The sequence below is a fragment of the Hyaena hyaena genome, unplaced genomic scaffold (assembly GCF_003009895.1).
Source record: "Hyaena hyaena isolate Hyena2069 unplaced genomic scaffold, ASM300989v1 scaffold_9, whole genome shotgun sequence".
Classification (NCBI taxonomy): domain Eukaryota; kingdom Metazoa; phylum Chordata; class Mammalia; order Carnivora; family Hyaenidae; genus Hyaena; species Hyaena hyaena.
In genome coordinates, this window is record NW_024080641.1 from 6507744 (window position 1) to 6527891 (window position 20148).

The 20148-nt window shown below is 58.6% G+C and overlaps 2 protein-coding genes across 4 annotated transcripts in view; one reads left to right on the plus strand and one right to left on the minus strand.

The window, feature by feature from the left end:
* The window catches only part of MEGF8 (multiple EGF like domains 8), a 41269-nt gene extending 26841 nt beyond the window's left edge, over positions 1-14428 (plus strand). For both annotated transcript variants that reach the window (XM_039250703.1, XM_039250710.1), the window contains exons 29-41: positions 163-326; positions 1071-1215; positions 2145-2376; positions 3476-3599; positions 3729-3942; positions 4068-4282; positions 8118-8325; positions 8463-8622; positions 8931-9123; positions 9609-9779; positions 9865-9995; positions 10480-10612; positions 11527-14428. The gene's annotated coding sequence lies outside the window, so the exon portion shown is untranslated. The remainder of the gene's footprint in view (positions 1-162; positions 327-1070; positions 1216-2144; positions 2377-3475; positions 3600-3728; positions 3943-4067; positions 4283-8117; positions 8326-8462; positions 8623-8930; positions 9124-9608; positions 9780-9864; positions 9996-10479; positions 10613-11526) is intronic.
* Positions 14429-17960: 3532 nt separating this feature from the next.
* On the minus strand, positions 17961-20148 carry CNFN (cornifelin). 2 transcript variants are annotated; one of them, XM_039249921.1, is made up of 5 exons: positions 20109-20148; positions 19386-19507; positions 18811-18921; positions 18273-18409; positions 17961-18181 (listed from the first exon to the last, which is right to left on the minus strand). In XM_039249921.1, exons 2-5 carry the CDS (start codon positions 19420-19422, stop codon positions 18092-18094), a joined length of 375 nt encoding a protein of 124 aa, XP_039105852.1. In that variant the 5' UTR covers positions 19423-19507; positions 20109-20148; the 3' UTR covers positions 17961-18091. The 2 variants fall into 2 exon arrangements, with proteins under 2 accessions (XP_039105852.1, XP_039105860.1); XM_039249929.1 differs by lacking the exon at positions 19386-19507 and having other exon boundaries at positions 20109-20147.

A 20148-nucleotide genomic window follows, 5' to 3' on the forward strand; every position in this document is an offset into this window, starting at 1 on the left:
TCCAGTGCTTGTCCTTTCAAGCCGAAAGGGGGAAGGAGGGGTTGAAAAGGGCTCCTGGGTGGTGTGGTCACAAGAAGGGGAGCCCAGGGAAGTGTGGGGGGGGGGACGTTCCTAATCACCAGCCCTTCCCCCAGCCTCTGCTCACTCATCCCCTGCCCACAGGTCTCTATGGTCACTCTGCCGTGTACCACGAGGCCACTGACTCCCTCTACGTGTTTGGGGGTTTCCGCTTCCACGTCGAGCTGGCAGCGCCGTCCCCGGAGCTGTACTCCCTGCACTGTCCTGACCGCACCTGGAGCCTGCTGGCCCCTTCCCAGGGGGCAAAGGTCAGGAAAGGAGGTGTACACAGCTGGGAGTGGAGGGGGTAGGAAGGAGGGCCCCCCCTTTCTCAGTGCCCCAGGGCCTGGCTCGAGTCTCCTCCCCTCCTTTCCATTCCCCTAGACTGACCTGCGGCACCCCACGTCTCCCCTTCTCCCATCACCCACTGGGAGGGAAGAATCTTAGACCACGAGGTCAGAGGCCTGGGTTCTGCCCCAGCTCCGCCCCTCTCTTGGTGTGGCCTGGCAGGTCCCTCCACTTCCCAGCCTCCTCGTCCAAAAAACCTGGGACTGAGGCTGCTTGAACCTCCTGTGTTCAAGGCCAAAGGAGATAGTGTGTGAGAGAAGGCGGACCCTGGATGTGCTGGTTAGAGACAACTGAGTTTTCAATCTGCAGACATTATTTCTAGGCCCTTTTGGGGGCCTGAGCCTCATCCACAGGGCGCCCCCAGCCCAGCTGGCAAGGTCACACCAGAAATGTGGGGGTTCATCTCAAGCAGCCTGTGCCAGGTTCCCAGGCAACAGGGCATGGGGGTTCCGGGAGTTTAGGGAAGGGAGATGGCCCTGGGGGCTGCTCTGAAGAGTGAGGAAGGTTTCCTGGAGGAAGGAGCTGAGATTTGAAGGAGGTTGGGGGTTGGGTGGGCTGCTGGGGGCTGAGGTATGGGATTCAGGGTGGTGGGTGGGCTGAGAGGGAGCTGCAGAGCAGAGGAGTGTGGGCTCTGACCGGCCATCCTGCGGGTGTCGCCCCCACAGCCACGCCCACGGCTCTTCCACGCCGCAGCCCTGCTAGGGGACACCATGGTGGTCCTTGGGGGGCGCTCGGACCCTGACGAGTTCAGCAGTGACGTCCTACTCTACCAGGTCAACTGCAAAGCCTGGCTCCTGCCCGACCTCACCCGTAAGTCCAGTGCTTTCGCTGGGAGGCTGGAGGACATTCTGGAGGGGTCCCTGACCTGTCCTGGAAACCTCATCAGCCAGGGTCACTTGGGCCCCTTCAGACCCACCGGCAAAGCCGCTTTCCCCTCTGTCATCTAAACACCCATGGAGGGGCGCCTGGGGGGCTCACTGGGCTAAACATCCCAACTTTGGCTCAGGTCATGATGTCACAGTCTGTGAGTTCGAGCCCTGCGTCAGGGTGCTGACAGCAAGGAGCCTGGAGGCTATTTCAGATTCTGTTTCTCCCACTCTCTCTGCCTCTCTTCTTCTCACACCCTGTCTCTCTCTCAAAATAAAACAAACATTAAATAATTATAATAGGGGTGCCTGGGTGGCTCAGTCAGTTAAGCATCTGACTGGCTCAGGTCATGATCTCACGGTTCGTGGGTTCGAGCCCCGCATCGGGTTCCGTGCAGGCAGCTCAGAGCCTGGAGCCTGCTTCAGATTCTGTGTCTCCCTCTCTCTCTGCCCCTTCCCCACTCATGTTCGGTCTCTCTCTGTTTCAAAAATAAATTAAAAAAAAAAAAAACCCAAAAACAAAAAACTTGAGGCGACATTTACACAGGAAAATTAACCAACGTAAAATGAACAATGCGGTGGTACCTGGTACCTTTGCAGTGTTGTGCCACCACCGCCTCTGTCTGGTTCCAAAACCTTTGTCTCCATTCTCCTTACGTTCATTCTTCCCGTTTCCTTTTTCTGTTGGCCTCTCGTTCTCTTTTGTCTCGCTGTCTGTGTCCGATTCTCCTGCCCTGCCTGGCCTTACGTGTCTTGTCTGTCTTTCCGTGTCCGTCTCTGCTCTCCTTAGCCTGCTGCTCTGCTCGGCGTCCCTCTGACTGGAACCTTTATGAGGCTCTTCTCTGAGTGTCTCAACGTCCTGTGTTTCCCCAGGCCCAGCCTCTGTGGGGCCCCCGATGGAGGAGTCTGTGGCCCATGCTGTGGCGGCGGTAGGAGGCCGCCTGTACATCTCAGGGGGCTTCGGGGGAGTGGCCCTGGGCCGCCTGCTGGCCCTGACCCTGCCTCCTGCCGCCTGCCGCCTGCTGCCCTCACCCGAAGCTTGTAACCAGTCTGGGGCCTGCACATGGTGCCATGGGGCCTGCTTGTCCGGAGACCAGGCTTATAGGTAACCATGGTGACGGAACATCTCATGGGTGGGTGGTTCAGGTGCCCTCCAGCAGGGGTTCTGTGCTAGGCTGCGCTCAGGGGGAGGCCGCAGAAGGGTCCTGGGGTATCATCCACGAATGTTTCCTGGAGCAGCTGGGTGTGCACTGGCTCCCAAATGACCAATAGCGTTTGGACCAGCGAAGGTTCGGAAGTGGGGCTGTGCCCGGTGTAGTTTAGAGCCCATCTGCGTTGGGGGACAGTGAGACTGCAAACGTGGGTGGGGGCATCTCGGAAAGTGCTTGAATGCCTGGCTGCAGCGCTGGGCTCCAGCCGGGTCCACAGATCCCTCATCTGTAGTTTGGGACTCCAGACACCTCAGGAAGCCAAAAGGACTGTCCTCTGTCCTCGCTTCAGCACAAACACCTTAGGCTACACCATTATCCTGAGCTGGTACGGGGCTGCTAACGGGCTTGGCTCGGCTCGTTAAATGTGTCACCGTGTTTGCTACTGAATTATTAAAGGTTTTGACTTATGGGGTGTTTCCCCAGACTCCGCTAGGAGTGCCCTGTGACCGTGGGTACACCCAATGCTTTTCTAAAATCTGGAAGGTTCTGAAATATGTGCGCCTTCGGGGATTCTGGGTGACAGGTTATGAACCTCCACTGTGGGTGATGGGGAGCCAGGGAAGGTTGAGCAGGGGAGGGGGGGGGGCGGGCGTGGGCAGAAAGCCCTGGGACTATTGGGAAGGAGAGGGTGGTGAGGGAGGTGGTAGGTGGAGGCCCTGGAGGAGGCCAGGGAGGAGGAGGAGCTGGGGTGAGAGGGAGAAGGCTGAGCTGGGCAAGGGGCTGCAAGGGTGGAGAAAGGGGACACCTTGGTGGCTGGGGGGTAGGAGGGTGTGGGGTGTTGTCTAGTATCTCTGGCTGGGGTGACAGGGACGTGAGACCACTGCCAAGTGGAGTAAGGGAGGAGCAGGCCGGGAGGCCTGTGCTAAGACCAGTTCGGGGTGCACACTGGGGGGCCTGCAGGACGGTGTCTAGGAGGAATCAGGAAGCATCAAGTGCAAGAGGAGGGGGATGGGGTCTGGCTGGTGTGGTGAGCCAGGCCTCATGCCTCCCCAGGCTGGGCTGCGGGGGCCCCCCATGCTCCCCGATGCCTCGCTCTCCCGAGGAGTGTCGGCGCCTCCGGACCTGCAGCGAGTGCCTGGCCCGCCACCCCCGGACCCTGCAGCCCGGAGATGGAGAGGTGAGTGGCGAGTGGGGTTGGGGGTTGGGGCATCTCCGGAACTTCAGTTGGGATTGGGTGGGGAGAGCCAGGTCAGGAGGGGTGCTGGGGGACCCTGAGGGCCCCACCGAGCCCGTGTTCCCCCACCAGGCATCTGCCCCCCGCTGTAAGTGGTGTACCAACTGCCCCGAGGGCGCCTGCATCGGGCGGAATGGGTCCTGCACCTCAGAGAATGACTGTCGGATCAACCAGCGCGAGGTCTTCTGGGCGGGGAACTGCTCGGAGGCTGTGTGCGGGGCTGCCGACTGTGAGCAGTGCACCCGGGAGGGCAAGTGCATGTGGACGAGGCAGTTCAAAAGGACAGGTGAGGCCCGTTCGGCCCCCTGGAGGAGAGTGTGGGGGCCTGGAGCCCTGGGCCCAAGGAAGGGAGAGGGTGGGGAGGGGAGGGGAGGGGGGACCAGGCTGTAATTCCTGTGCCCCTAACCCCAGGGGAGACCCGCCGCATCCTCTCGGTGCAGCCCACCTATGACTGGACCTGCTTCAGCCACTCTCTGCTGAACGTGTCCCCAATGCCGGTGGAGTCATCGCCCCCCCTACCCTGCCCCACCCCCTGTCACCTCCTGCCCAACTGCACCTCCTGCCTGGACTCCAAGGGTGCGGACGGGGGCTGGCAGCACTGTGTCTGGAGCAGCAGCCTCCAACAGGTACCTCGCTGGCTGGGTGTTGGTGGACAGGGTGGGGGGGTGGGGGGGCACCTCCCTGCCCTGTACCTCCTCCTCTGTTTCCCAGCTCTCGTCCCCGTGTCACGCTTCCCCTACCCTGTTACTTTCCCTTCTCTCCTACCAGCACCTCTTTCTTCCCTTTTGGGCTTGTGAGGCTCCCTGTCGTGCCTGCTGAGACACTGCCATGCAACCTTCCAGACTCCCAGCTGGGTTCATGCCCCTCCCAGTCCTTCCCGTGACCCTGATTCCATCGGGTCTCTCCCTCCCAAACTTCTGCACTTCCTTCTTCCATCTGTCTCTCTCTGCTTTTGGAACTTCTGGTTGTAAGAAACAGAAATCCCCTAGAGCTGGTTTTATTGTAACAAATTGGGGAAGGAAGTGCTGCTCCATCCTTCTCAGGCCGCAGGGCCTCCGCTCTTCTCTGTTTGCCTCTATCCCTGCTTTCTCTTGGCTTGATCATCAACACACACGGCCTCAAATGGCAGCCCTTGGCCTTTAGTCTATGTGACTTTCTAATTCTTGAGATGACTGTTATCTCTGTGCTCATGGGTTGGCTCTCATTCTCAAGGGGAGACTGCAGCTCAGTTCACAAGTGAGATGTCCAGCCTCGGTCCAGTGAGACGTGGCCAAAGAGGGGAAGGAGCACACGGGTCCAACACAGCAGCTCAGACCTACCCCTCATTTTGGCTGCGGGCTGGGGAGGTGATTCTTTGTGGGCGTGGTCTGGGCAGGCATTTACTTGCCAACGACAGTGTGCCCCTTGAACAGCTCGTGGCTTTCTCATGGGGTCGACTCCAGAGATGCCTCTTTGGTCATCACAGTGGCAGACACAAGTCATTCAAGCCCCAACCCCACCTGGGGGGGAGACAAGAAAGATTCACCTCTGGCGGTCACATCCAGAAGCAGTGTCATTGGGCCGGAGTTCCGGGTCTCTCATTCCCAGTGATGGTCACTTCTCAGTCACCTTTATTGTAGAACAGCCAGTCCACATGTGACTGCTCACCGTCTCCCAGCCCATGAGCCTGCGTGAATCTTCAGTGAAATAGAACGGCTGACAGCAGACCCGCTGGGGTGTATTCTAACAGCAACAGCCCTCTCCAGACACCAGCGGGCTGTCTAACAGCTCAGTTCACTCCTGACACCATCTACCTAGAGTTGGAGTCAGATCCTACAAAGTTAAAGGGCTCAGTCCCACAAGCCTGCCATTTCTGAGGCCACTCACGACTTCTGACCACCCATACCTCTGACCAGCCAGCTATAAATCAGGGGTTCTACCACCCCCTCTGTGGGCTCGATAATTTGCTAGAACAGCTCAGAGAAGAAACAGTTTCTTGTGAATATCAGTTTACTCTAAAGGCTACAACTCAGGGGCGCCCAGGTGGCTCAGTCAGCTAAGCGTCCAACTCTTCGTTTCGACTCAGGTCATGATCTTGCGGTTTGTGGGTTTGAGCCCCAGGTCTGGCTCTTCGCTGTAATAGTAAGGAGCTTGTTTGGGATTATCTGTCTCCCTCTCTCTCTCTGTCCCTCCCTCTTTCACCCTCCATCTCTCTCTGAAAAAAAAAAATAGATAAATAAACTTAAAAAAATGTTTTTAAGGTTGTAACTCAGAGCCAAGTGGAAGAGACAAATATGGCAAGGTATGGGGTAGCCAGGCACACCAGGCTCGCAACAGGGAAGCTTTCTGAATCTCCTCCTTCTTGAGTTTTTATAGACCTCAACTCCCCCCCCCCCACTGAGTGTTGGGGGTGCTGCAAGCGCCCCTCCCACCTCTTGGTCTTTCTGGTGACTCCCTCCTTCTCTCTAGCACAAACTCAGGTGTGAAATCAGCTTCTTACGAATAGCAGAAGACATTCCAGCATTCAGGAAGGACCGGGACACAGGGAGGGTATATTCTTGTGTTATATCACAGCATCCCATAGGCAGGGTGTGTAAATTACATGGGAGAGTGTATTTAGAACACGGACCATGCTTGCCATTTGGTGAAAACTCCATAATGCTTCCATTTCTGCCTATTAGGGGGATTCCCAGCTTCCCCTATCCAGGGCACACCCAGAGGGTCACCACAGTACAATGGGTGTCCTCCATGTGACCCTGCATCATGTGTCTCTAACACACAGAGGCCTCATCCCCAAGCCTGGGGGCTTTCTGGTGATACAAGCGTTTCCCAAGTATTATTGAGGTTCTCATCATCCATCCTTGTGACCGGAAGGCAACACAAAAGAGCCTGTTGCCAGGCTCTTGCTGCTCCCCTGGCCCCTCTGTGAGGCTCAGGGTGTGAGGGCGCGGCTGAGTGGGAAGCAGGAGGAGGCTGCGGGGCGGGAGAATCCAGCACAGGCAGTCACACACGGATGTGAGAGCACTTCCGCCAGATCTTTGGATTTCTGTGAAATCTCCTAGCTTTAAAGTGTTGGCTTAGGCTTTTAAAAACCACCACGGTGCGGATCAGACATAACAGATGTACAGACCAGACCCGTAACAGATGTACAGACCAGACCCGTTATGATTTGGCTCAAGGGCAGCTGTATTTTAACCACCAGGCATTGTGCTCTTGAATGACTGGCTTCAGAGCCCGGGACAGGCAAGAGTGCTCTCTTCCCTGGCTTCTCTTCATCATGTTCTTTACTGAGCGCCTTCCTCGTGCCAGGCACTTTGCTAGATCGTGGGCCTATGTCAACACGAGCCAGAATCCTACTCTCGGAACTTACATTCCTGCATCTCTTCCAGGAATGCAGGAAATGCAGTTTATGGTGTTGGGCAGCATTGAATACGGCCATTAGGGAGGTTACCGCAAAGAACGCTGGACAGACGCTGGACAGATGTGGGACTTGGTCACCCCTTCCCACCCGCCCCCAGATTGCCCAACCATCTGTCGAGGGGTGCACTAAATTTAGATCTGGAAGCCCAACTCTGGCATTTTGGCAAGGCTCGGCTCACTGCTGGCAGTAGCCCTCAGTGGGCTCAGAGCTCCGTCCACAGCAATCAGGGTGTCTATTTCAGGATTAAACGGTTGCTAAGTGCTGTCTGGACTAAGCTCTGTCTTACACTTTACTCAAGGCCTGAGCAGTAGATAAAATACTCTTATACACCAAGAGTCTGACCCCCATCGGGTACCTTGTCTGGGTCCCAGGATGCGATAAGTGATGGCGTATGAACTGCTGCACAGCCCTGACCGCACACTCAGCTCCCCCGCCTAGGATGGGAGGACCCTCTTGCCGCAGCAGCTGGGTCCACAGTTTTTCTAAGTGACAGTGGCTTGCAACTCCCCGCCTCCTGTCACTGGTTTGTCTCCACCTGGCATTGTTGCCTTCCTTTGGCTGTAAGAAACAGCCATGTCCACTAAGCTGGGTGGGTAGACTGACGCTGCCAATCACACCAACACAGTGGCACCTCTTAGAACCCAGGGTGGAAAATGCAGCCAGGCCTTGTTGGAGACGGAGCCTGGAAAGCTGCCCGCCCCTGGCTTTGGGTGTGTGGTCCTCAATCAGCGCTTCCTTTTGCATCTGCTCTGTTTTCCTGCCCCTCTGGTCTGTTCATTTGTTGTAATTTGCTCATTCAAATGGCCCCTCCAGCCCCAGTCTCCAGAATCTTCTAGTTTCAGGGATGCTCCCTAACCTGACTTCCAATGTGGACTCCTAGTTACAAATGCTTGACAGGGGGAATGTGATGACCCCAGCTGGTGTCCACTTTGGTCCATCAACTGTGGCCAGGGAGGGGCGAGAGGTCTGAGGAGGGGGTATCGTTCGGGAAGATGCCCAGGATGTGTTTGGTCCTCTTTCTCACTCCCCACCTCATTTCCCATTTCCCCTCCCCCGTACAGTGTCTGAGCCCCTCCTACCTGCCCCTGCGGTGTATGGCCGGAGGCTGTGGGCGGCTGCTCCGGGGACCCGAGAGCTGCTCCCTGGGCTGTGCTCAGGCGACCCAGTGCGCCCTGTGCCTGCGGCGCCCCCACTGTGGCTGGTGTGCCTGGGGGGGCCAGGATGGGGGCGGCCGCTGCCTGGAGGGTGGACTCAGCGGTCCCCGTGACGGTGAGATGGGTTAGGGGGTGGGGTGAGGGGACTGACCCTTGGCTGGGCGTGTGGCACAGAGAACATGGGGGATGCTGAGGGCTGTCTCGGGGGTGGGGCAGGGTGGCACCCAGGTGAAGCTCTGCATCCCGGGCCAGGGCTGACATGCGGGCGACCTGGGGCCTCCTGGGCCTTCCTGTCCTGCCCCCCTGAGGATGAGTGTGCAAACGGGCACCACGACTGCAACGAGACGCAGAACTGCCACGACCGGCCACACGGTTACGAGTGCAGCTGCAAGGCGGGCTACACCATGGACAAGTGAGGGGGCGAGGGCAGCGGCCCAGGCGCCTGTAGGGCGGGGGCAGCAGAGGGTGAGGCAGGGGCCAGAGGTGAGGTGGTGGGATTCATCCAGCACTCGGTGAACGTGAGGGCTCAGTCGTGGAGGGGCGGGGTTGGTGAGTTAAGCGGGGCACCCTGGGAAGCGGGTGGCGGGCTGGACCCTGGACGGGGACTGTGGAACAGACCAGGCATGAGCAACTGGATGAGGGCAGTGTAGTGGGTGTTGGGCCTGTGGAGCCTTGAGGCCCCCTGCCCCTCCCTGACTCTCTATCCCCCCACCCCTGCAGCATGACCGGGCTGTGCCGCCCCGTGTGCGCCCAGGGCTGCGTGAACGGCTCGTGTGTGGAGCCCGACCACTGCCGCTGCCACTTCGGCTTCGTTGGCCGCAACTGCTCCACCGAGTGTCGCTGCAACCGCCACAGCGAGTGCGCGGGAGTGGGCGCCCGCGACCATTGCCTGCTCTGCCGCAACCACACCAAGGTGAGCCGTCCGGGGCCGCGGACCCTCCCCCGGGACAGAGCCTTCTCTGCCCTCAGCCCAAGCTCAGGCATCTTGAGCCTCATCCCGAGCCCTGATAAGCCAGACCCAGGGAGGAGGAGGCCTAGCCCTAACCCAGGCAGGTGTGAGGAGACTCTGGGGACAGCGTGTCAGGGAGGGGCCACCCCAGCATCGTGGACAGAGTCAGTGCTGGGCTGGCGAGGCTGGTCATGTGTAGGAGGATTTAGGAAGGTGTAGGGAAGGGCTTTCTGAGCTTCCCACGGGGGGCTGGAGGGGCATAGACGCAGCCACTCTCCTCCCCGTCACGGGAGGCGTGCAAGTGAAGGCGGAAGACCAAATTGCAGAAAGGCTGGGATTGCCCAAACCGAGTGCCTGAGCCCCCGCTGTGCCCTCCTGGTGTTCTCAGAGTGCCCCTGCCCCACCCCCAACCGATCACCTCCTCTGACCCCCCTGTCCCTGGTTTGCAGGGCAGCCACTGCGAGCAGTGCCTCCCCCTGTTCGTGGGCTCGGCTGTGGGGGGTGGGACCTGCCGGCCCTGCCACGCCTTCTGTCGTGGCAACAGCCACGTCTGCGTCTCCAGGAAGGAGCTCGAAATGGCCAGGAAGGAGCCAGAGAAGTACTCGCTGGACCCAGAGGAGGTAAAAAGGGGCTTCCAGGCCGGGTTTCCGGGAGGAAGGGGATGGTCCGTCCCTTTTTGTGATCTCTCTGTGTTTCCTTGGTCAGATTGAAAACTGGGTGACAGAGGGGCCTGGTGAAGACGAGGCTGTGTGTGTGAACTGCCAGAATAACAGCTATGGGGACAAATGTGAGAGCTGCCTGCACGGCTACTTCCTCCTGGATGGGAAGTGCACCAAGTGAGAACCGGGGACCCTTGCCCTGCTCACTAGGGAGAGCTCTGGGAGCCAGACTCCTGTCCCCAGATCTCCGCCCCCAGTCAGGAGTGGACAGCATCCCCAGGGAGGCCCCAGGCTGAGGCAGAGTTGGGGGAGATGAGCCAGACTCAGGTGGGAGACCCCCAGCCTCAGAGGCCGGTGCTGAAGCGCAGTGGAGACCGGCGGGCAGAGAGAGAGCTGCTGAGGGGTGAGGCCTCAGGACGGCCTCCCCTTCCACCCCTTCCTCCTGAATGGTCAGTAGGCTCTGGAGTCATTCCAGCCTGGTTTCAAATCCTGACCTTGCCACTTACTGGCTCCGTGGCCTTGGGCAAATGGCTTTGACCATTTGTGAGCCTCGGTTTCCTCTCCTGGCCTGTTGCTCAGATCGGAGCTCACAGATGTGGCCAACCTGGATCCCGGTAGGTCAGGGGAGCTCCCTGACCCCTGTCTTCTTCCCCTTCCTCAGGTGTCAGTGCAATGGCCACGCAGATACATGTAATGAGCAGGACGGGACGGGCTGCCCGTGTCAGAACAATACAGAGACGGGCACGTGCCAGGGCAGCTCGCCCAGTGACCGCCGAGACTGCTACAAATACCAGGTGCGGCTGGAGAAGCGAGTTGCACATAAGCCAAGGGCCCCACGCCCCCTGAGGTCCACTCATTCATTCAAGACACATTTACTCAGCACCTGGCAGTCGGCAGGAGTGTGCCAGCCAGTGTGTGAGGCATTAGGACGCAGTAGGGAACAAAATGGGCAAAAGGTTCTGTCCTTGGGAAATTTACATTCCCATCCAGGAGTCCAGCAACAAACAAATGAACAAGTCGGAGGCACAGTATGTTAGCAATGAGCAGGAAGGAGAAGGGAGGGCCAGTGTTGCGGAGTGGGAATAGTAGATGCGATGACCAAGGAAGGCCTCCATGAGAAGGCGACACTTGAGAAAAGACCTGATGGAAGTCAGGAGGGGCAGATAATGGGGGTTGTGGGCGAGTAGAGAGTCAGCCAGGCAGAAGATCAGCCAGTGCAAAGGCCCTGAGGTAGGACGTACATAACGCAGTCCAGAAACAGCAAGGCTGGCAGATGAGGCTGGCCCAGCCCCGTGCTGTGCCTGTGGCTTCGGCAGTCCCTTGAGCGAGCCCTGTTTGCTGCCCGTGTACAGAGGAAGGTCTCAAGTTCAGCGAGGTCAAGTCATTAGTGTAGGGCCACACAGGGAGTGAGGAGGTAGAGTCAGTTCAACAGAGCTCGTCATCGCTGTGCCTCAGAGTTCCAGAGGCCTCTACATCAGGGTGCTGTGGTCACTGGAGGTGACACCAGGGACAGCAGTGCTGGAGTGTAGGGTCCTGGTGGCCTCCACACTGCCAGGGAGGTGCAGGGGCAGGGGGAGCAGTCACAAGGAAGCTGCTGGGGACTGAGGGAGCCCGGGGCAGTGGCCGCTCACCAGTTGGTACTGCGTAGAGCGTGGCCAGGCACTGAGCTCAGCCCTGATTGCCACCTCCACCCACCCCTTGCCCACAGTGCGCCAAGTGCAGGGAGTCCTTCCACGGGAGCCCGCTGGGTGGCCAGCAGTGCTACCGCCTCATCTCCGTGGAGCAGGAGTGCTGCCTGGACCCCACATCCCAGACCAACTGCTTCCACGAGCCCAAGCGCCGGGCTCTGGGCCCCGGCCGCACTGTCCTCTTTGGCGTGCAGCCCAAGTTTACCAACGTGGACATCCGCCTGACGCTGGATGTGACCTTCGGTGCTGTGGACCTCTATGTCTCCACCTCCTACGACACCTTCGTGGTCCGCGTGGCCCCTGACACAGGCGTCCACACTGTGCATATCCAGCCACCTCCACCCCCACCCCCTCCCCCACCCCCTGCTGACGGCGGACCCCGGGGGGCCGGGGATGCAGGAGGACCGGGGGCCGGGAGTGGGCCAGGTGCCCCTGCGGAGCCGAGGGTGCGGGAGGTGTGGCCACGGGGCCTGATCACCTACGTGACTGTAACGGAGCCATCGGCGGTGCTCGTGGTTCGTGGTGTGCGGGACCGGCTGGTCATCACCTACCCACATGAGCACCATGCCCTCAAGTCCAGCCGCTTTTACCTACTCCTGCTGGGCGTGGGGGACCCGAGTGGGCCTGGCGCCAATGGCTCGGCTGACTCGCAGGGGCTGCTCTTCTTCCGGCAGGACCAGGCCCACATCGACCTATTTGTCTTCTTCTCCGTCTTCTTCTCCTGCTTCTTTCTCTTCCTCTCACTCTGCGTGCTCCTCTGGAAGGCCAAGCAGGCCCTGGACCAGCGGCAGGAACAGCGCCGGCATCTGCAAGAGATGACCAAGATGGCCAGCCGCCCCTTTGCCAAGGTCACCGTCTGCTTCCCGCCTGACCCTGCAACCCCAGCCCCTGCCTGGAAGCCGGCTGGGCTCCCACCACCCACCTTCCGCCGTTCGGAACCCTTCTTGGCACCCCTGCTGCTGACGGGGGCCGGGGGCCCATGGGGCCCCGTGGGAGGAGGCTGCTGCCCACCTGCCGTCCCCGCCACCACTGTCGGCTTGCGAGCCGGGCCCATCACCCTTGAACCCACCGAGGATGGCATGGCCGGTGTGGCCACTCTGCTGCTCCAGCTGCCCGGAGGACCTCAAGCACCCAACGGGGCCTGCCTAGGGTCAGCCCTCGTCACACTGCGGCACAGGCTACATGAATACTGTGGGGGTGGCGGGGGTGCTGGGGGCAGTGGGCACGGGGCTGGCGTGGGCCGGAAGGGACTGTTGAGCCAGGACAATCTCACCAGCATGTCCCTCTGACCCACGGTGGGGTCCTCAGCCACAGCGGCTGAGTGCCCTGGTGACTCCGCCCTGGACTCGGGGCTCCTCCACCTGGGGGCCCCTGGACACTGTGTCCTCAGAGACCTCTGGCTCCCTTTCCCTGGGGCTCCCCAGACAGGGCATTCAACGTTCTGCATTCAACAATTATTTATTGAATACTTCCTGTATGCCAGGCATTGTTGAAGTCATGGGGCAAAGCAGGAACCGAGACAGAGTTCCCTGATCTAATGGGACTTAGGTTCTAGTGAAGGAAGACAATCAGTGTGCACCAGTGCTTGCACGCACATGCACACGCACACAGAGACGAGGGAGAGGTGCCATGAGGGATCAACAGGATGTGGCTGTGATGGACTTGGGGCTAGAGTCTGTTGGGCATTCCGAGAAGCCAGGCCTAACGACTGAGAAGGAACTGGCCATGGGGAGGGCTCAGTCTTGGGAAGTCGGTCTCAGGCAGACGGAGCAGGACAAGGCCCTGAGGTGGGGACCAGCTTGGTTCATTGAAAGGATAGGAAAGGTGGCCAGCATGACCCAGACCAAGTGGGAAGAGATGAGTCGGGAGACAGGGATGGGATCACCCAGGGCCGTGTGGGCCCCAGATGGGGTTTTGAATTTTATTCTCAAGCGGGAAGCCGTGGGACAGTTTCATGATGGAGAATGACAGGATCCGATGTACGTATTCGAGAGGTCGCTCAGCTGTGGTGTGGAGGATGGGTCGGAAAGGGCAAGAGAGGCGACAGGGCAAAAGCCGAAGGTGGGGATGAGGGCAGTGGTGGGGGCGTGGGTCCGGCACAGGTGCAGGATGTGTGTGGGAGGAGGTGACGATGGCGTGGATGTTGGGATCAAGGTGCAGGGGGGAGTCCAGAATGACTCCAACTTTGTAGCCTGAACTACGGGTGGATACTGGGGTGGTTTATCACGATGGGGCAGCCTGGGGCTTGTGGGGAAGATCAGGAGTCCAGTCTTAGACTCTAAGATGCTCTCTTGAAGCATCTCTTCAGTCAGGTCCAGCCAGGGAAACCGACTGCTGCATTTCAGCGGAAGGAACTGAACGCAGGGGATTGGCTGGATTGGCGAGGGACGCAGCTGATCACAGGTGGGACAGTGAGGCAGTCCAGGGGCCAGCTGTCACCCGTAGGCTGGACAGACAAAGCTCAGATGGTGTTACTGACCCTAGGACCAGGGTCACTCAGCACAGCAGGAGTCCAAGGAGAGGATGCCCGAGCTGCTGCCCCAGGGCTCTGGGGGGTGGAGATGGAAATGGGGTTCTCTGCACACCTCTCTTCCCAGACAGTGTCACCTTGAAGGCTTGTGGGTTCCCTCTAGGGACTACACCCCACTCAGCCATCACCTTGGACTTCAGAGCTCCTCTCTCCCTTGAGGACCCCCTGCCCCCATCCTAGCCATCTTGAACTTGGGACTCCTTTTGCAAGATTCCATTCCCCCAGCTGTACTTTTGGGCTTTGAGGAACTGGGCCCTGTCTCCTCCCATCTGCCGGGGGCCTCAGTCCAAGAGGCCTTGTGTGGGGGCTGTCTGAAAGAGGGAGGAGCAGTTGAAGCAGCAAATAAAGAGGGTGAGGAAGGCCGGTGTCTGACCGCCAGTCTGCCTGCAGGAGATGGGGTGTCCTTGATTCTCTAAACAGCATCCAAGTGTGGGTAAATTGAGTCAGTGCCCTTACCTTGCCGCCCCTCCGAGAGCCGCCTGGCCTGGGCCTGGTTCCTCCCTGCCCCTCCTGAGCAGGGGTGGGGTGAGGCCGCTATAGAAGCCGCCTTCCCCAGAAGGAACAGACCTAGGGGAGCTAAGAGCACTGAGGTCGCTGGCTCTTCCTCAGATCCCTGCGCAGGGAGACCCCAGTTTGTCTCAGGAGGGAAAGCAGACTGCCTTGGTCCCAGGCTTGGGTTTTATTCTGGCCTCTGACGGAAGAGTTGAGGCAGCACAGAGATCAAAATGCCGTAAGGTGATTGGGTTTTCTCTAGTCCATGGCCCAAGCTGGAAGCAGCACGAGAGCTTTCATCTTCTGGTCCCCCAGGGCAAGCGAGAGCAGTGGTGCCGGAGGTGGAAGTGTGCCCTCCGTCGGCCTCGCAGCGTGGAGTCTGGCTGAGAGTGGTAAACAACATGTTTTCCTCTTCAGCCCGCCTATGGGCGTACGCCTGCGGCTTCATCTTATGTTTAGCCAAAGACACTGTAGCAAGGTGCACTTAGCGTGGGGGGTGGGGGCAGGGGGAGGATCAGGGGGGCAGCGGGGGTATCGGGGATGGAGGGGTTGGGTCCTCACTGTGGTCCATGAAAATCATAGTATTTTCAGATCTATGGGCAATGTGAAGGATTTTCAAGGATTACTCTGACCATACCTGAGTTTTGCCTTGGTGAGCCGTTGGTAGTTCCTAACCTCGAAGACGTGACCGTGAACTTGCATTTGCTGAGTACCAGTGCTAGACCGTTTGCTTGCCATGTTACAGCCCAGCAGCCCTATGCGGTAGGTAAGCGTGTGCTCCCCGTTCTGCAGGTGAGAAAACAGAAGTTCATAGATGTCATTTAGCTGTTGAGTGAATTTGAACGCAGGCCGTGTGAGTCTCAAGTCCACATGCTTGACCACCAGGCCCTCTTACCTCCTGAGGAGAGAACCTCCAGGAATAAGGGGAGAAGGAGGAGACAAAGGAGAAAGCACAGAGGAGATGGTGCAGGTTCTTAGCCCGCCTAGCTGAGAGCTCTCCCAGCACAGAGCAGGCACTAGAGGCAGGTGTGTTCAAGATGGCAGGTTTCTGCTGGGGAAAAGGCACCATTTCCCACCCGGGATGCTACCCAGAAGCAGGACAGGCTGCCTGAGGGAGGCCAAGGCCAGGAGAGAGTTCACTGCATGACCAGGAAGGAGCTAAGGTGGTTCTTCAAGACTTGTCTGCATTATGATCAGACCTTTGGTAAGGTCTCTTCCCCGCCACCACCCTGCAACTGTGCTTCGCTGAGCAGAGTGTTTGCACTTTGCCTGGACCCTTTCTCTGGGACGCAGAGCCAGCCTCTCCAGCTCCTGTCTGTATAGTGCGGATGCCCCTATGCAGATGCCCCGTAGCACAAGTCACTGTTCTTCCTCCCTCCACGTTACCTCCTCGCCCTGGTATCCACGTACCTGAATGCAAGAGGCTCAGGGAGTCCAAGAGAAAGCCTGGGCATGGGAGGTCTGGATTTTAGTCTGTGTATGGCCATCAGTGCCCTAGGGACTTCAGAAAAAGGAAAGAAATTTCACCAAGGGTCAACAGCACTTCAGGTAGTGTGCTGGGTGCTTGGTGTGTCTTTTCATCTTCCTGACGTCACGTCAGTGCTGGGAGGTACAGGTTCCCCCATTTTGCAGATTTGGAAACTGAATCCCTTGCCTAAGAACGCAGGGCAGATTAACAGGTGAGCCCAGATTCTGATGCAAGCCTGTCTGGCTCTCCGTTGCCCCCCACCATTACCTCTAAAATCATGTCCCTTTTCTGCGTCAATGTCTCCCACCTGTGATCACTCACTGTCTCCACCTACGAGGGACTCCACACTGTCCTAGGTGCTGGGGACACAGCAGTGAAAGAGGCCCCTGCCCTCGTGGAGCTGACAAACCAGCGGGGAGCCAGAAAATAAATACGTAAATGATGTGGTACATTACATGACCAGAAAAACAAGGCGGCAAAGGCGCTGAAGAGGGGTTGGTCCTTGCTATGTAATGTAAGGTGGAAGGGAAGGCCTCGCTCATAAGATGACATGTGAGCAGAAGGGAAGGAATGAGCCATAGGGGCATCTGAGGGAAGAGTTGAGGGAACAGCTAGTGCAAAGGCCCTGAGGTGGTAGCATGACTAGCATTTAAGAGAACCAACCAAGGCTGGAGGCACATTGTAGGTCCTTGGGCCACAATGAGAACTCTGGCTTTAACTCTGTGCAGGGGGAGCTGTGAGAAGGTTCTGAGCACAGGAGGCATGTGACCTAACTCAGGGGTTCACAGGGCTTCTCTGTGGGAGGAAACTATAGGGGTAGGGATAGGGCAGGGGGCCCAGTGAGGACTCCATCCTCACTGAACTGCATTAGTTTAAGCTGAGGAGGAGGGTGGCTGGAACAAGGTGACAGCAGCAGCGGAGTGGGGAGAAGTCGGGTTCTGGATATATTCCGAAAGTAGAAGCAACAGCGTACTGACAGACGGGCCATTGGGTAAGAAAGCCACCGAGCCACTGGGAGGCTGGGGTTTGCTATTTCCTGAGAAGGGGAGGCTGGGAGGAGCAGGTTGCGGGCAGGGAATCGAGTTAGGTTTTAAACTTGCGATGCCCATTACATACTCCAAGCGAAGATGTCACTTGATGGTTGGATACAGATGGGAAGAGGGAGAGAGAGCGTGACAGCAAAGAATATGAATGACATTTTACTACGAGGATAGTATAATATTATTATACATAATAATAATATTAACAAGTTTATTAAGCTCACTCTTTGGGATTTCCATCTGTTCTATCTCTTGCTCTCACAGTAGCCATATGACATACTAGGGATCGTCCTCAGAGGAGGAAAACAGGCTCAGAGAGGTTTATTAATTCACTCAGATAACACGGCTAGGAAGTGGCAAGAATCAAGATTGGATCCTAGGTCTGCCCGATTTTGAGGCCAGATTTTCTAATCTGCTAGTTGCTTTCGCAGTAAAGAGAACTAGATGATCTTTAAGGATGATTTTCAGCTCCAGAGAGCCTTAAACCTGGCAGTTCTCTGCTTTGGAGACAAACCCCCTCCCCTCCCCCCAACTCCCAAATCTGTTATGTTAGAATTGTAGATAGGCCAAGAGTCCATAAGTATCGACTTGGGGGAGGGGCGCTCTCCTAATTTTTGTCTTTGAGTGTCTAACCTCTACCAAGGCAGCTTTTTCTGCTTTTGCTTATTTTCAGGATCCGCACAGAACTTCAGTTAGGCAGCTTAAGGGGTTAGTGGTTTCACTTTGTTAATGAGAACTCCCTCATTTAGAGAGGTGAGACTTGGCAATGTCAGACACCGCAGGTGGGGGGGGGGGCGGGGAGGCAAGGATCTGACTCTGGAACTCCTCCTTCCACACCTAGGCTTCTTCCCTGTGTCCCCACACCCCTCACCAAATCTTCTCCACCCAGATTCCTTCCCTGGGACACAAATAATGTAGGCGGAGTTGGTTTTCAGGTTTTTATTGTGGGTGTATTTCTGGTAGCGGGACAGGGCGGAGGGGCGCGCCCTCCCAGGAAGGGGCAGAGGAGGCCGAGCGTGACAGGTGGAAAGGAGGAGGGAGGGGCGGGGGCTTCCTTACTCCCGGATCTTCAATTCCCGCGCCATCTGACAGAGGGCGCAGGGCAAACAGAAGGTGAGGGCCGCCCAGTCGTGCCCGACAGAGCCCTAGAGGGTGGGAGAGAGAGAGGTTAGGCGCCCCGCGGGGGTCCCAGGAGGCACGTCCCCCCCGCCCCCCGCTCCGCGCGCCCGCGCGCACCTGGATGCGGTAGCGCTCGCGCATGCCGGTGCGCAGAGAGTGCAGGCCTCCGGGCAGGTAGGGCGCGCAGCAGCACTCCCCGAAGTCGTCGGAGATGCGGCAGGCGAGGCACAGAGGGGCGAAAGTGCCGCACAGACCTGGGGCGGGCGTGGGGCAGTCAGAGCGGGGCCCACGGGGCGCCCCGGCCGCCTCCGCCTCGGGGAGAGGCGAGGCTGACGGTCCGCGGCGCCAAATCGAGGGTCCCACAGGGAATGAGGGGTCCCAGCGGGGGTGGTTCAGAGGTTGAGAGATAGGATTTGGAGAGGGAGCTGGGGCCCCAACGAGGAAAGTGGAGGGTGTAAGGGGTTGAGGGTCCGAGGGGAAGCTGGAAGGGGTGAGGTCAGGATCCCTGGGGGTGTCCGAGGTGGGAAGAAGGGGTGAGGGTTAGAGTGTGGGAATTCAGGGTCCAAGGAAGGGAGCGGGACTGGGGTTTAGCAGGGCCTGGGAAGGGGTTGGAGGCGACCTTCCCCCTATCCTGGGGGGAGCTGCAGGCACTCACAGACGGGCATGTCGTTGCAGCAGTCCGTGAGTCCGGTGTGCCAGTCACTGAGCTGGGTCTGGTAGCAGCTGCTGGCACACTGGGGCTGACTGGTCACTGGGTAGGACATGGCTGCGAAGGTAGCGGGCCAGGGTCAGCGGGCAGCCTGTCAGCCTCTCCCGCACCCCACATCCCTGCCGCCTCGGAGCACCTTCCTCTGCCGGGCAGTCCGGGCGGGGCCACCAGGCCGCCCGCGGAGGGGACACCACTGCACCTCCCCCTTCCTTTCTGCCACTGCCACATTTGCACACTGCCACCCCAGGCTGTCCCCGTTGCCACTGCCTCCTGCACATCTGGTTGAGCTGTGGGTGGGGAACTCATGCACGTCTGGGGAAGGGTGGGTGCCACATCTGGGTGGGGCCGAGACGTGCTGTTGCCTCCTCCACATCTGGGCCTGGGGTGCTGGGTTCCTGCATTTCCAGGGGCCTCTGGGGTGCAATCAGGCGCCATCTGTCTTCGAAGCCGGGGTGCCCAGGGGAGGGAAGCTGCCGGGTTCCGGGGACTGGAAGGGCTGCTGGTTCATCCAGTGATCCCACCTTTGCCTTTCACGTTGTCGTGCATCTCAAACTGCATCTTGCTGGCCCTGGGAAGGTGGCGTTGGGGGCGGCAGAGGTAGCGGCGGTGACAGTGGCCGAATCTGTCCAAGGGACGCTGGATACTGGGGGAGGGGCGGGCACGGGGTAGGGGCACTGGGGTCTGGGTTCTCAGGGGGAAGGGAGCTGGGGAGAAAGAGGCCAAGTCAGCCTGCCAGCTAGGAGAAACATGGAGTAGGGATGAATGGGGTAGGGGCGAGAAACTCGCCCATCTCTGTACAGCTGCCCGACAGACCCCATAGGACTTTCCTCATACCAGAGGCAGAGCTGGAGAGAGAAATCAAGAAACAGAGACAGGCAGAGTCAGAGACAAGAGAGAGACATCAGAGCCAGGTGCCCATCAAGACGCCGCAAGTAACGCTCACACCTTCCCAGCGCTTTGACTTCTCTGCAAGCCCATTTCACAGACGGAACACTGAGGCTCAGAGAGGTGAAGAGAAAAACCCCACATCTGATGGCCCAGTCCAAGGGGGTTAGTAGAAAGGGTGCTGGGCCCCAGGGCTTCCACATTCAACCTGGCACCACTCACGTTGAGAAGGTGGACACCGAGGGCATGGAGAAAGACAGCAATGTCCACTGAGACGGTCAGAGATATGCAAGGAGACAGAGATGTCAGTGGAGCCAGGAGGGAGAACAGAGCAGAGGGCTGTGGGCAGATGCTCGTACCTGCAGGACAGCGATGGCGATGATGCAGACAGATGTGAGT

Coding starts and splice junctions, on each gene's coding strand:
- CNFN (XM_039249921.1), bottom strand. CDS start 19,422: ATGCAGTTTGAGATGCACGACAACGTGAAAGGCAAAG. Junction 18,410..18,810: donor CTGCAACGACATGCCCGTCT/GTGAGTGCCTGC, acceptor CGCCCGCCCCAG/GTCTGTGCGGCACTTTCGCC. Junction 18,182..18,272: donor GCGAGCGCTACCGCATCCAG/GTGCGCGCGGGC, acceptor CCCACCCTCTAG/GGCTCTGTCGGGCACGACTG.